General features: G+C 44.0%; 1 protein-coding gene across 1 annotated transcript in view; it reads left to right on the top strand.

Moving 5' to 3' along the window:
* LOC115579505 (zinc fingers and homeoboxes protein 2-like) overlaps positions 1-14,912 on the top strand; it is a 134,941-nt gene that overhangs the window by 116,347 nt on the left and 3,682 nt on the right. The window contains exons 3-4 of the mRNA XM_030413077.1: positions 4,567-7,870; positions 10,395-10,578. Coding sequence (XP_030268937.1) covers positions 4,887-7,870; positions 10,395-10,575 — 3,165 coding nt within the window. The 5' untranslated portion in view covers positions 4,567-4,886 and the 3' untranslated portion in view covers positions 10,576-10,578. The remainder of the gene's footprint in view (positions 1-4,566; positions 7,871-10,394; positions 10,579-14,912) is intronic.

The raw sequence follows: 14,912 nt of genomic DNA, 5'->3' as shown, positions 1-14,912 counted from the left end.
TTCGGCCTGAAGCTCCGTCTGCTTCTACATTTCTTATTTTCTATCGTCCAATCTGTTTTCTCTCTTCTCTCTCTTTCTCTCTCTCCCTCAGTTCTCCATCTTTTAAAGCCTTTCATTTTCTCTCTCCTGTCTCCCCTCCTACCTTCTCCTCTCCTTCACTTTCTTCTCTTCTTCTTTGGCTCCTACACACTCGTCTCCCTCCACCTCTTCCTATACATGCACTCACTTCAACTCCTACACTCTTCTTCTCATTCCTGCTGTTTGATCTCTCGTTTCCCATCTGCCTCTCTGTCTTTTTTTCCCACTTCACCTCTGGCAGCAGCTGCGTCTCTGGCAAAGTATTTTAAAGCACAGCAGCATGTACAGCGAGCAGGAACTGTGAATGGAAACTGCATTATTTGTTGGGATGTGGTCATTTTCTACAGTTATTTTTGAGTATCTGTAAGTGTACAAACGACTTTTAGGAGACATCGGTTGGTGAGATAATTTCCCAGAAAGTCAAGGTTGTTAAAAAGCAACTAAACACCCATTATAGGTTGAAAACACCCCCGTGACTGATCCAGAATCTGCTGTTGGTTACATGCGCCCCATCTCGTTAAAAACAAGAGCTGCATCTGTAACGATGCTACCAAAAACTCCACCACCAAGAGTTGGTGTTACCGGTAACGTTGCAGGTATTTTCCGATTCTCGTGGTAGCGTCGCTTCCTCCTCCTCTCGGCGGCGGTATCCAGAAAATGTTTGGTATTTTGGCCTGGTACTCGTCGTGGAAAAATAGAAGCAAAGCGAAACCTGTGCCAGTAAAATACCTGAGATCAGTATCAACACAATACTCAAGTTTTATCAAGATGACTTACTCTGTCCTGAGGGTGATCTGTGTTGGACACGGTGCAGTACCTGACATACAGCGCATAGCTCAGACAAGTGCAGACACAATATATGAGAGTACGACTTGTTTCACGCCCTCGTTGTGAGTTTTTATACCTGATGATCCCTCGAGCGCCAGTTTTATATCTGGCGGTCTCCACAGTCAAGGTAGGAATAATACGTATACAACATTCAGCATGACTTTCAAAATAAAGCTTGCTGACAAACTGAGTTTCACAAAGGAAAAGATCGGAGAACAGCGTCTCTACCGGTGCTCTTAGATGGGTTCAACACATAAAAACCTAGATCATATTTTGGTTTAAAATACCTGGATTTGTCGCCACAAACACGGCTGGAAAGTGTCTCAGGTTTCGTCAACAATATCTGGTGGTTTCACACTGTCAAATGTCGCCAGCTTGGATAAATTTAAAGCACTAAAACTACTAAAAAAAATCATGTTTTGGCCCAAATGTACCGAAAGAGATGAACAGTTGTCTCTCTTTCACCTTGGCAGCTTTTTTAGGCACACCAACCCTTTAATTATTGTAGGAAAAACATCATATTTTGGTTTAAAACACCTGGTTGTGTCGCCACAAACACGGTTGTAAAATGTCCTGACAGATGTGAAAGTGTCTGGTGGTGAAGTGTTGTCTGTTCTGTCAAGACGTTGTGCTCAAAGTATTTCAATGATGAACTTTGAAAAGTTTTGAGTTGCATCAGGAAGTATTGGCAAAAAAAACCAACAACATTTGAGTTAACTTTTCATACTTGACAGTCTCCGAAGCAACCAGCTCGAGGTCGTCACGGGTCGTCTCATTTCCGAGCTGAACAGCTTGACCCGGGACCTCGTAATGACCTGGGCCACGTCCAAATTTATTTTCAGTTTTAATCGGGTCTTGCAGGTTCCGGCTGTGTTGCTGCAGGACGGAGAGAGTGTTAAAGTGTAACTGCTGTTTTTTGACTACAGCTGCTTGTTAGCAGACGGAGCACCATGCTGCTGCTGCTGTTCACTCTATATTCTTTATTCTCTAATCATCAGGTTTGACTGGCTTTAAGTCCCGTTATGGATCTGGTTCTGATAGATTTCCTCCGCCACAGACAGATATCAGTCGACTGTCTGAAAGTATAGACGTGAAATAAAACAAGCTATAAATGACCGGAACAATCGATCGATCGATCCTTTCCCTCCGCTCTTCTCTCGTCTTTGGTATTGATGCACCTTCTTCCTTGTGAAATCTCATTAGTTGAAGTATGCAGTAAACAGCCATGTAAATGCATGAGATTTATAATAACATAGGATTAGTTCAGTCTCATTGCACAGTGCACCAATTCAAACAGGACTCTGGATACTCTGAAACTATAAAATATGTCTCTCGTGCAGGCGCTGAGGAGCTGATCAAGGCTGCGAGAGCATGAAATATGTCCAACATTAAGTGACACTTGGGACAAATAACAGCTTGCCCAATACTAATTAAGTGTTGAAATACTCTCAATTTTTCTGGCAAATGTGTTTTTCTTTCTCCCAAATGATTGGGACACCTTTTCAAAGCTTCAACTTCGCTGATAGAAAACGCACCAAAACCTAATTTTCGGGTATTATTTGTAATATTTCAGCTCGTCTCCCTCGTCTTCTTCATCTGCGTCTCGTCCTCCTTTCTGCTCGTCTTTTTTCTGCCTCTTTAAACGCTCCGTTGTCTTCTTTCTCCTCCTCCCTCGTTATGTTTATCAGCTTTCCTTTTCTCCCTCGTCTTCCTCCTTCTTTCTCTCGCTGTCTTCCTCTCTCTTTCTGTCTGCCAGGCCATGGCCTAGTTAAAACGTCTTCTGCTTTGTGCCTGTTCTCTTTCATCAGCTGGAAGTTTTTAGACTCTCCCTTCTTTCTCTTCCTCTTTATCTCTGCGCCTCTTCACCGCTCTCTCTATCTCTTTCCTCTTTTACCTGCTTCTTTCTTTTGTCCTCTTTTTATTTTTACCCCTCTTCTCCCTCTGTTCCCATATTTATTCATACATGCCCCCTTCCTCTCTCTCTCTCTCCATCTGGCTTTACCTCGCTCTCTCAGTTCCATTGTGTGGATGATAGCTGTCAGGAGATCTCATCACTGAGTCTGTCTTATTACATGATTACAGGGTAATTATCCTGTGAAGTTGTCTTTGCCCGAATCTATGAAAGACGCTTAATGTCTTTTTAATGGGGTTTGGAGTTTGGAGACTTTTTTTTTTTTTGCCTTTTGTAGTTACTGTGGACTCTTCAATTTATTGCATTTACATGTGATTGGCCTGGAACAGCCTGCCCTGATTAAGTGGCACTCTGAATTGTTGTAATTTTCGGGCGCGGCGTCTTGTCAGTCAGACTTGCATTATTTTTAACTTCTGGCCACGCCATTGTCGGCAGACGCAGTCGTCCACCTGCGTCTGATTAAACCTCCAGTGATGTCCGGTCATCTGAAGGACGGACTTTAGAGGACCAGAAAAAAATATCATGTCGCCTATCAAACTAAAAAACCTCCAGACGAGATGATTGGGCCAAACAATCACTTCATCAATATCTGTCGTATCTCTGCTCTCTCACATGTGAGACATATATCTTAGATAAAGTATTGGTAACCTTCCAAAATCAACGTTTACATTTTCTAATAATAAAAAGGTGATTTAGGTGGTTCAAGTGCTGCCATTAGCTCAGTTAGCTCTCGAGCTAGCTCTCCAAAAATGTCAAAACCAACCAACCGTTGACAGTTAAACATTATTTTGATAAATAAAACAGAGTAGTTTCTTTATTTTTTATAAATAGTTTGTCAGTTTGTTGAAAAGGACATATCAAACAATTTAACTTTGCATCAAAAACGACATTATTTACCAAATGAAACTCATATTCATACTCAAAACAGATGATTTTTCTTGACACCAGCAGCAAATAAATCACGGCTTGATATAAGACTAATGTGATTTTATTGAGTATCGTCTTGTGAAGTTTCCTCCCTCAGTGTATTTTCTTTGTCACTTCTCTTTAACAGCATATCTGTTTTTATCTAAAAACCCAAATCACCTTTTCTCTAGTGACTATTTCTGCAATCAGCTAAGTTTTAATCTTCTAATATTTGATTTTAAACCTGATGTCAGTTGCAGGGTTCACGTTGTGTTTGTGTTTTCAGGCCACCGTCGAGTAAATGTGATCAAACCGCACCCGAGTCCTGATGACGAGCGTTACACTTTAGGAGCTTTGTTGCTTTTTTAAGTCATAAATATTTAGTTTTGTTGGGAGGAACTTCAGATTTGACATTTCCACGGGCTTTAAGTTTATTGCTTCTTGTCTGCGAAAAGGAACATTTGATCCAAAGCACATAATAGTACAACACAGTGCACAAGTGACCCCAGTAAGGATAAATTTCAGTTGATGTTGCTTTGTTTTATCCTTGATCTCACATCTCTCAAATGAATAGAATGTTTCAACCAAAACTGCAATTTATCTATTTTCTCCCCTTCTGTCGTCGCCCATCATGCATTTTTCCCGTCCTTTGTCTTATTCTGGGTGAATGCAGCAGATCACATCACACACAAACAATATCAACATGACTTCTCTCTCTCTCTGTTTTTCTAACATGTATTTTTCTCTGCTTTTAGTCGTCTCTCAAGTGACTCGAGAGCAGCTCGCTGAACACAAACAATATTAACATGTAATTTTCTCTCTTTCTGTTTGTCTCTTCGCAGCTTGAGCGCCGCAGCTGTATGTGATGCCCTCCCATGACGCCCAGGTCGGTAGCTGACACTGCCAGTGAGCGGGAGACGCCACTGCACAACCGGTCCTGGGCCAGCGCCGTCAGCCGGTTCTCGCCCTCCCTCTCGCACGCTGGAGACTCCACCTCCAACCACCTACCAGTATCCACAACCATCAGCTCCCAGTAAGGTCCCCTCAAACACCGACACGCTGACGTCCTCGGCCAGCACCAGCAGCAGCAGCAGCCAAAAACCACAGTATCTTCAACGCAACACCAGCACCACCAATATCACCACCACCAGCAGCAGCCATCATGTCCAGTCGTAGAAAGTCCTCCACCCCCTGCATGGTTCGGGTCATTAACGACCTGCCCGAAGAGCAAGATGACCCTGAGGAAGTCATGGGCATGGAAATATCGACAGACAATGATGTGACAGAAAAAGAACAGTCAGAATCATCTGAATCTGCAGAAAAGAGTCAAAACCCCCAGCAGGTGAATCCAGAGAATCCAGACCAGCAGACGTTTCCAAAACCAGTGGAAAACCAGAATCCTGAGCCATCAGAACAAGAGGAGCAGTTGGGTAAGACCCAACTCCCTGTCATTGAGGGTGTAGAAGCTAGAGAGGAGAAAGACAGGGAAGAGGTTGAATCAGACCCGGCATCTCAGAAAAAGCAGGCCAGAGGCTACGAGTGCAAATACTGCCCGTTCTCAACGCAGAACCTGAATGACTTTAAAGAGCATGTGGACTCCAGCCACCCTAACGTCATTCTCAATCCGTTGTACCTCTGTGCAGTCTGCAACTTCAACACCAACAAGTTTGACTCGCTCACAGAGCACAACGAGAGCCAGCACCCGGGCGAGACGAACTTCAAGTTCAAGCGGATAAAGATGAACAATCAGACTATCTTAGAACAGACAATCGAAGGCAAGGACAATTCAGTTGAATGCGAAGTGACAAATGAGCAAGGTGAAAGCAACAGCAGTTCTGTGTTTCCATCTTGCATATCTACCACGGTGAAACCCCCGGAGAGTATCCAGTCACTCTATCAAGGGAGCGAGCTGAAAAGCCAGCTGGATGGGCTGATCCAGAAGGATCAAATCACAGCGGTGAACATCAATGGAACGGTCATCATCCCTGAACCCACCATCCTCCAAGGGCTCTCCCATGTAACCCCGATGCTCCAGCGCCCACCGAACTTTAACTCTGTACCAAAAATAGCTGTTCCCTTGAACACCACCAAATACAATCCATCTTTAGATGACAACTTGACATTGATCACCTCCTTTAACAAGTTCCCTTACCCGACACATGCAGAGCTGTCGTGGCTGACAGCCGCCTCTAAGCACCCGGAGGAACAGATCAAAGTCTGGTTCACCACCCAGCGGCTTAAGCAAGGCATAACCTGGTCCCCGGAGGAGGTGGAAGAGGCCAGGAAAAAAATGTTCAATGGCTCCATCCCTCCTGCTCATCATACCTTCACCGTCCTGCCTACAAGCCCTGTCTGTCAGCCATCTGCCAAATCTTCCCAGCAGCCTCTGGTCCACACTACAGTCAGGCATTCAAGCCATTTACGGACAATCCCGTCCAATGGGTTAAGTGTTGTCACCACCACAAACACTCCTGCTGGAGTTGCCATTGGCTCCAGCCTTAAACGAACACACCTGACGACAGTGTTCGGCCCGGAGTCGAAGCGGCCAATCATGGCAGTTGCCCCCCATTCTGGCGACCCTAAGGATAAGGTCCTCATGGCTCCTCCTCCACCCCCTCCTCCTCAGAAAGACCGTCTCCCAATGGCTCCGCCTCCAGTTCCCATGGAGATGAAGAGACCTGTAGCACTTCCTCTGGTCACCACAGAGATGAAGAGGTCATCCGCTACTGTGCCTTTAATGCCACCACCATCATCATCATTATCACCTTCTTCGTTGTCCAAAGGGAAGACTCTCTCTGCGTTAGGAAACCCCAAAACGAAGCCAGTGGTGTCGCTGCCCTCCATAGTCTTTCCAGAGTCATTAACGAGGCCAATGATTGCTCCGCCGCCTATCTTCGCCCCGTCATTTAAAAACCCATTACTTATTCCGTTAAATTCGGCCATCACTTCCAAAGAAAAGCACCCAAATACTCACGCTATGCCAGCTGCTGATCCGAAGCTGCCAAACTCCCCTCCACTTATCACCCCACAGATACGTAGGCCAACCATCATCCAGTCCATCCGCGCTCCGGCCAAAGCCCCGTCCCAGATTCCAGGATTCCTGTTGGATGGCAAGAAGCTAAAAGAGCAGCAAGGAGTGGAACTGAAAGCCAGCTACCCGAGAGGAGACAAGGTACTCACTCCTCTGGCCGAGGCCAACGGGATATCTCGAACAGACAGGAAGTGGCCCCACCATCAAACCTCCATTGCTCACAACAATGGAGTCATGCATCTGGATGGTGGCGAGCTGGCAGCAGCGCAGAAACTTGACTTTCATCATAAGTCCTCGGTGCTGACACAATTCCCCCTGCTGGAGAGGATGAAAGGAAAGACAGCCGAACAGCTGAAGATCTTGGAGGAGAACTTCTTGAGGAACAGCTTCCCCACACAAAGCGATGTGGACAATCTGGCGGGCACCACCCACCTGTCTCACCAGGAAATCGACAGCTGGTTTGTGGAGCGCCGTGCACTACGTGACAACCTGGAACAAGCCCTTCTCAACTCCATGGGCACTAAGAGGATGGGCACCGGTGGCATCAACGCCATCACCAAGAAAGGACTACATCAGCAACAACACCAAACTCTACCGCTGAATGGGATTCACAAGCCAAGCGCCGGCATGGGCAACCTTAAGAGCCCTCTTCCACCCTTGCACACAGTGCCCATCATTGCTCCCAGCTCCATCGCCACCTCCATCCCCAACCCGAATTCTTGCTCAGTGCCTCCAGACAGCCGATCCCAGGCGCTCCTCAAGGACGATTTTGCTCAAACGCGGTGGCCTTCCCCTGAGGAGTTCAGCCAATCGGAGGGTCGGACAGGACTGGCTCGCGCCGAACTCGCCCGCTGGTTCACTGACAGCCGGCTGCAGAGCGGCGGCATGGAGCTGACAGAACTTTTTCACAACAATGGAGTGAATGGAAGCCAGGGGCCGCCTGTGTGCTCCCCTGAAAACGCTCCTCCCAGCATCATCCGGCACTGTCAGGAAGGAGCCCTAACAAACAACAACAGCAGTAAGGTGCTGGAGGTTGAGTTGGGCTGGCTGATGGAGCATCGCGCCAACAGCCTCAGCAGTCAACATGATGAGCTCCAAGACCGGTTTGCTGGCAGGTACGCAATCAACCAATCAACCAATCAGTCTTTATTTGTGTAGGGTCAGTTTTAGGCATTGTATCGGTTGGACTGATTTTACTGTTCAAAGTGGTCTCTCAGTGGCTTTTTAAATTTGATGCTCTTCTATTGTTACTCACATTAGATCCATTAAGAGGAGAGAGTGGTTTGGTACAGTGATTTGGAGATTTGTTTGTCCTGGCATCCCGGAGCCACTTCACCTCCAGTATAAGATGTTACACATGGACACGACAGACGCTTGTTGGTTTTCACAATGTCAGATTTATTATTGTAGTATTGAATTGGATTGGCTTGGATTTGATTAAGCCAAATGAGATAGGCCTCTTCCAAATGTATAATACAATAAAAAAGCCAACTGGTGCTCTGCAGATTTACAGATAAATATTTAACTTAAAACAGACATTGAAACAATGAAATACCCAATGTTTTTCTTCTAAAACTAAACAAGAAAAGGTTGCAGACGTTTAGTGGGACATGGCAGCCTCCAGAGTTCACTGAGCTGCACGGCAGCAGTTTCAGGATCATTTTCTACCCAGCGACACCGTCTGCAGTGACCTGTGCGTCCAAAATAAATATCCGCTTCCCCTCCGGAGGCTGGTGCTGATGTTTTGTAGATGCCACATTAACATTGTTTTCAGAACATTAACCTACAAATCTACGGGACTTTATTTAGTCTGCCTTCCTCTCCAGGAGCTTGGGACATGTTTGGCTAAATAACGGAGCCATTAGGTTGGAAACCAATATCTCCACAATAATTTGGCAAGGCTTTTATTCTTCCCGTGAGTCAGCTCCTGGTTTAGGAGCACCACAGAATAAACCTGCACCTCCGGCACAGTGAAATCCTTCTGGCTCGTGCTGGTTTCATAAGCTCTGTACAAAACAAAGTGCAGTCAGTGATGCAGATGTGTCGTACGTCATTTTGACTCAATTTTTCCAGTAAATATGGAGAAAATATCTTGGCACTTTGGAAGAAGATTGTCAGGAGGCTTCACTTTGTAACTTTGATACAATGCCTTGAAAAAAATCTACATTTGAGACAATTTTCAATACCACAGTGGAAATTGAATTAATTAGATTCAAGTATTCGGTATCGACACACATCAATATATCAATATTTTTGATTGTTAAAGGAGACGTATTATTCTTTTTAATTTATTTCATTTTCCTTCAGTGTTTTATAGATTCTTGTGTTTGTCAAAGGTCTTCAAAGTTAAAAGGCCCAAAGTCTACAACAACAAAAGCTCCTCTCTCCCACAAAAAACACTGCTCCTGAACTCCTCGTCAGTAGTCCCGCCTTTAATTTTTTGACTTTGTGACATCACACTACATCACCACGTCACACATTTGCATAATTTATGTTTAGCAGTTGGTTTTGGCATGTAAAAATTGATTTAGTACAGCTGCTCTGTTGTTGTTGTTAGCACTGCTGGCTCAGGCATGTGTGAGTTGGCCAATCAGAGCAGTGGGTGTTCAGGAGGCGGGGCCTTAAAGAGACAGGAGCCTGAACAGACAGAGGAGGAAACAGTGCTGCAGCACAGAAAACTGATGTTTTGTTTGAGAACTAAAGCATGCAAACCTATTCTAAATATAACATATAATATATATATTATAATAATATGTTATATGTTAGATATTAACCTGACAATGAGGATAATATGTCTTTTTTAAGTAAAAATGTATTATTTTTTGCCCTCACATGAAGTTTGTCCCAGTTTTGATTTCTCGAGTTCTCAAAACATGAAGAGAATAATTATTAGTGGATTATAAGTTTCTTCTCATTATAATTAACAAATTGTCCCACTTACGACCCACTTTTGGTAAATCTGATTGTTAGTAATCACATCAGATGCTCTGATATTGAAAGATGATTGACAGCATGAAAAACAAAAATCTTTTTAAAGTCTTGTATTTTTATCTGCAGAATTAAGTCAGATCCACGTTTGTTCCTACGTAACGCGACTCATCACCGGCAGATAAAACACGTGACACATATGAAACAAACAACATCTTCTGTATCGTGTGTAGAAAAAAACATTTTAGACAAACTGAGAATTAAAAAAAATAAAGCAAATGAGGAAATCTCATTAATAAACTCTTTAAATAAACATTAAACGGATTATAAAAACGGATAATTAATAAATCTTTAATCTTCAAGGAACAGTTTCAGTTCTGAACTCTGACATGAATTAAAATGAAACACTTTAAGAAGACTAAAACTTCTCAGATAAACTTTTCAGCATGAATATTCTCTGTGAACATCCAACACAAACATTAAAGCTGTTCTGCAGAGTCAGAACTGGATGTTTAAATAAATCTTTGGTCTGCATCATCGAGGTCAGACAGACACATTGAACGCATCACCTGCTTTATTAAATATGTATGTTTCTATCTCTGATACAAACAAACATATTTATATAAAACCTTTAAAGTGATCGGTGGTGCTCTCATGGTGGTTTTCATCGATCACCAGGATTGATCCACAGTTTGCCGCCTGTCTTCGCAGACTGAGGCAGCAGAACGCCGCCGAGTTGAAGAACGGGGGACAGAACGGGGGACACATGGGAGGACCGCGGGACGTGTTCGGGAGCTGGCTGCAGGACGGACACTCGAGGAGAGGACGGGAGCTGCTCCTGGACCGAGAGAGGAAGATGGCGGAGGACGCGTCTGGGAGGCTGACTGGATAAACGGTGAGAGACGATTGGTTAATGCGTTCGCTTGTCAGGCTGCGGGCTGGACTTCTGATCTCTGCGGCTTTGAGGTCGATTGTTTCTGGATGTTTTGTTGATCAGCTGTTTGTGAGTCATTGTTGGAGTGTTTGAAGGCTGCATTCATTGAATTTACTCTCTCTGAAAAGCTACATTCATGTGAAAAAATTTAATATTTGTCTTTTAGATTAGACCTGCAGCTGAACTACATTCACAGTCAGCACAAGTTTTAATTATTCCTCCGTTATTAAATGATTAATTGCGTATTCTATGAAATGTCAAAAATGACAAATGGCTTCTTTTCAGGCAATTAAGTGAAGCATGAATTAGGTTTTTCAGGGAGCTTCTCTGATTTGCGTCCTGTGGCTGCAGTGAGGAAGACACAGCGAGCTTTAAAGGTTTTAAGGTTTGAAAAACACGGTGAAGTTTTAAACGTCGATCGTCAGCAGAATCACCAGAATCATGTTAACGTTTCTGCAAAAGGCTACAAAGAGTTAGAGATCACTGTTCGAGACAGCGTTTCATAATTTCTTAGCGTGAATCCGCAGGTTAGTTTTAACGAGATGTCTGGACATTTTCCTGCCGTGATTGTGTTGACAGAAGCAGGAATTCAAGGCCAAAACATGAGGTTGCTAAGGGTTCGAGAGACCGCTGTTCGAGATGGCTTTCCACATTTATTAGCGTGAAACCACTGGATACCGTTGGTGTGATGTGGGGACAGTTTCTGTCTGTTTGTGGTGACAGAACCATACAAACGTTATTCTTTAACACTGCTCTTCCTCAAAAACTATTGATACTGCTGTATTTTTATAAAACTCTCACTTTGCTGTTCATGTTCTTTATATTGGCGCTGAAACCGTCCTGAAGTATAATATCCAGCTCTGTGAAACCTGCAGACTTCTGTTCTGTCAGACTGAATCTGTGGCTGCAGGTTTGTTGCACCAGTGAAGTGATTTAACTCAGCGAGGCCCTGATGGTCCCCAGCGTCTCCCCCTCCACCCCCTCCACCCCCCGGCCCGTTAGTGTTGAAGCCAACACCTCGATCCCGGGCAACAAACAAAACTCCTCCAGCCAGTCACCGTCTGTGTGTGTAGCTGTGTGAGTTTTGGCTTCAGCTGCTCAGCAACAAACACTAACTTCAGGAAAATTTAGGGATAAAAAAAACATTATTGGAAGCCTAAAATAGCAGCAGCCCCCCTGGTGTGGTAAAGTTTGATAGATAAAAGGCTCCGCCTGGGGCAGAGTGTGACGACAGAGTCGGCTGCTTCCTCCCTCTACTGTCTGTTCTGACAGAAGATTGAAAGTTTTAATGTTTCCACGAGGCGTTTGCTTTTCAAAATAGAAACTGTTCAAATGATTTCCTGAAGACAAACAGCCGTAAACAAGGCGGAGACGCAACTTCTGACATCGTCGACGTTTGAGAGATTGTCACTGGTTTCAGATGTCTTCAAAATCAGCGCTTGACAGCTGAAATCAATAATCAATACGCAGCATTCAGAATAACCAACAATAGGTTTTGTAAATAAAACTCGACCTGTTTGTTAAAATCTGACATCTCTCAGTTCAGCTCAACAACACTTCATTCGTCTGTCGAGAAATCAGCTCTTTCCCCAAAAACTCACACTGCTGTGAAACTATAAATCATCCTCACATGAATTTAAATAAAGATAAATAAGAGAATGATTATGTTGAAGACAGAAGTCAGTCAGGAAACCAAAACAGAACAAAACCAAAGACGTGTAACATAAGATCTTTCTCCCTCGTATAAAGTGACATTGTGAATTATAGAATAATATAATCTATTAATTATAATATTGCAGGATTACAGAGGCCGTCCAGCGACTTAGTGTTTTACTTCATTAGATAAAAGACAGATTACATGTAGATATATTTGACCTCTAGCTGTTAAAGAGAATATTTACATTTTAAACTTGTCGATAAACAAGTTTCTCTGTAAAATGGAATAAAAAAACAAAATATAAGAAATGTTAACATAAAATATGACATAATGTAACAAATATAATATCATAATATATCATATTATATGAAATAACATGACGTAATATGATAATTGTACATTATTGTGACTTTGTGGACAAACAATAGCAGAACAACACGACAGACTGAGTGTTGGAGGTTTTATTCTTCACCCACACAACAACAACACAACAACAACACAACAACACTGCTGTATTTACACACTCACATTAGCGGATTAATCCTTTAATGTTAAACACCTGAATGTCGACGCCTGAATCAAACTGTCCCCACTTTTATTCTGTGAAAACCTCCACGTTACAGTCGACGCAGCAGGCAGAGGAAGTGGATCTGACTCAGTCTGTGAGCAGGAGGATGAATTAACATGAGCTGCTATCTAAACTCTGGCAGTTTGTGACTGTGGCCACACACTCGTCTGCTCTGCCAGACGCTCGGTTCAGGTGCCAGTTATCATCGGAGGCTGAGCTCTGCTCTCCAAATCAGTTTGGCTCCCAGATTACTGACTGTGGCAGGTGAATGCTGGAATCCGCCGAACACTGTTGATGGAAAAACTGCTCCAGTTAGGAGTCGCACTCCAACTCTCTGAAAATTCAATATGTGGTGGGAGCTCAAACTGGGAAACGTGGCTGAAAGAAGAGAGAGGCTTCTCATCAGAGGAAATCACAGGGTTCCTGCCACTAGAGGGCCTCAGTCGGAAAACCAGAGACGGAGTTGGATCATGTGAGCTGCTGATGAGAGTCAGAATCAGAATGAAACTTGAAAACAGAGAACATTTCAGCCTCGGCCTCCTCAGAGGAGGCCGAGGCTGAAATGTTCTCTGTTTTCAAGTTTCATCCATGTTGTGTTTAGTCACGTTCGCCAGCTTCCTTCCTCAGTCGTCCTTCAGGAAGTGACAGCGACAGGCGACCAAATATAACTCAACACATAACTCAACATGAACCTGAAATAAGTGACAGATTTCACATCCTCAAACTTAAACGATTGTATGAATCAGCTGCCAGCGACTCAACAAAACAGTCGTACCCGACTCCTGCCCTGCTGTCACGGTTTGGAAAGGTTTAGTTAAAGTAGTTTGATTTACGTACTCTGGATTGAAAGTTGTGTTTGTCGTCCATCACGATCTCGTCCTCGTTGCTCATGTTTGCTCAGCGTCAGATACAGACGGAGCTTTCTGTTCGTACTCTGCCATCCATATTTCTTTCTGAAAGCTTTTTGATACGTACCAATAGAGCAGAATCTCAGGACAGCTGGGAGGAGATTAAATGGTGGCGAAGGACAAATGGACATCCGTGTCGGAGTGTTTGTCTCCGAGCGGCGCCCTCTAGTGACGAGCGGTACAGCCGTATCTATTCTCATACGTAAAGGAAGCATAAACGAGCCTTTATTCTCTTTATACTTCTTCACCTGACTTCCTCCTTTGCTGCCATCATAATAACGTCAGCCACTAGAGGTCGCTGCCCGACAAGAAACGTAAATACAGGCCGTGAGAAGCAGCTTGCAGGATGAGTTTTGGTCGTTGCTGGACCAGACGCTCAAGTTGTGTTTGTTTTAAGCTCCTCCAGCGCCACCCGGGCGGGGTTTGTCACCCCGACTGCCAGTTACTGAGTAAGAATCTGTAAATCACCTGATGTCATGTTGCCTCCGGTGCACCGAGGATAATAAATCAAACATCAGGTTGTTATTCAGGACAGAAAATATGAGCTTTTTTTACGAGACTTTGTTTTGTTCGGGTGTGTTTTAATGTCTCTGCGCGTGTCTGCGCGGCGCTGACCTCGTCTTTTTCCACCACCTCAAAGATTAAATTAGTGTGAAAAGCAGAACGACCTCTGCCTGTTTCTGTCTTTATTTCACCCAAAACTAAATTAGCTTTTTTGCTTGTGCACTTTGGATTCGGCGTTCAAGGCGCACCTGCCTGCAACACAAAGAGAGGAGAAAAGAATATTTGTCTCTTTATTGTATTTAAATACTCTCCTGCCATCACATCTGCACCCTGAAACCTCCGGCGCAGCTTTTCTCCCGCTTCATTCGTTGTTGTCTTGTTTAATAAAAAAATATATATCTGAATCGTCAATTAGCAAAACAAACCGGTTTGCTCTCAGCGTGCTCTGAGCGCTCGCTGCACAGAAAGGAAGAAACGAGTTAACACAATGCATCAGAATGATTAACATGCGCTGTGTGTCGCAAGCTTTAAGTGAACGTCTGTGTGGGCGGGTCAGGTCAGAGGTCAGAGGTCAGAGGTCGCAGCAGCGGAGACGATCCTGCTAAAGACGGATGAGGAGCGACAGTATCGGATTATATTAAGGAGTCGTAACGATTGA

This window comes from Sparus aurata, chromosome 3 (assembly GCF_900880675.1).
Source record: "Sparus aurata chromosome 3, fSpaAur1.1, whole genome shotgun sequence".
Lineage (NCBI taxonomy): Eukaryota > Metazoa > Chordata > Actinopteri > Spariformes > Sparidae > Sparus > Sparus aurata.
Note: the sequence above shows the minus strand (reverse complement) of the source record. Positions and strands in the feature narration are given on the sequence as shown.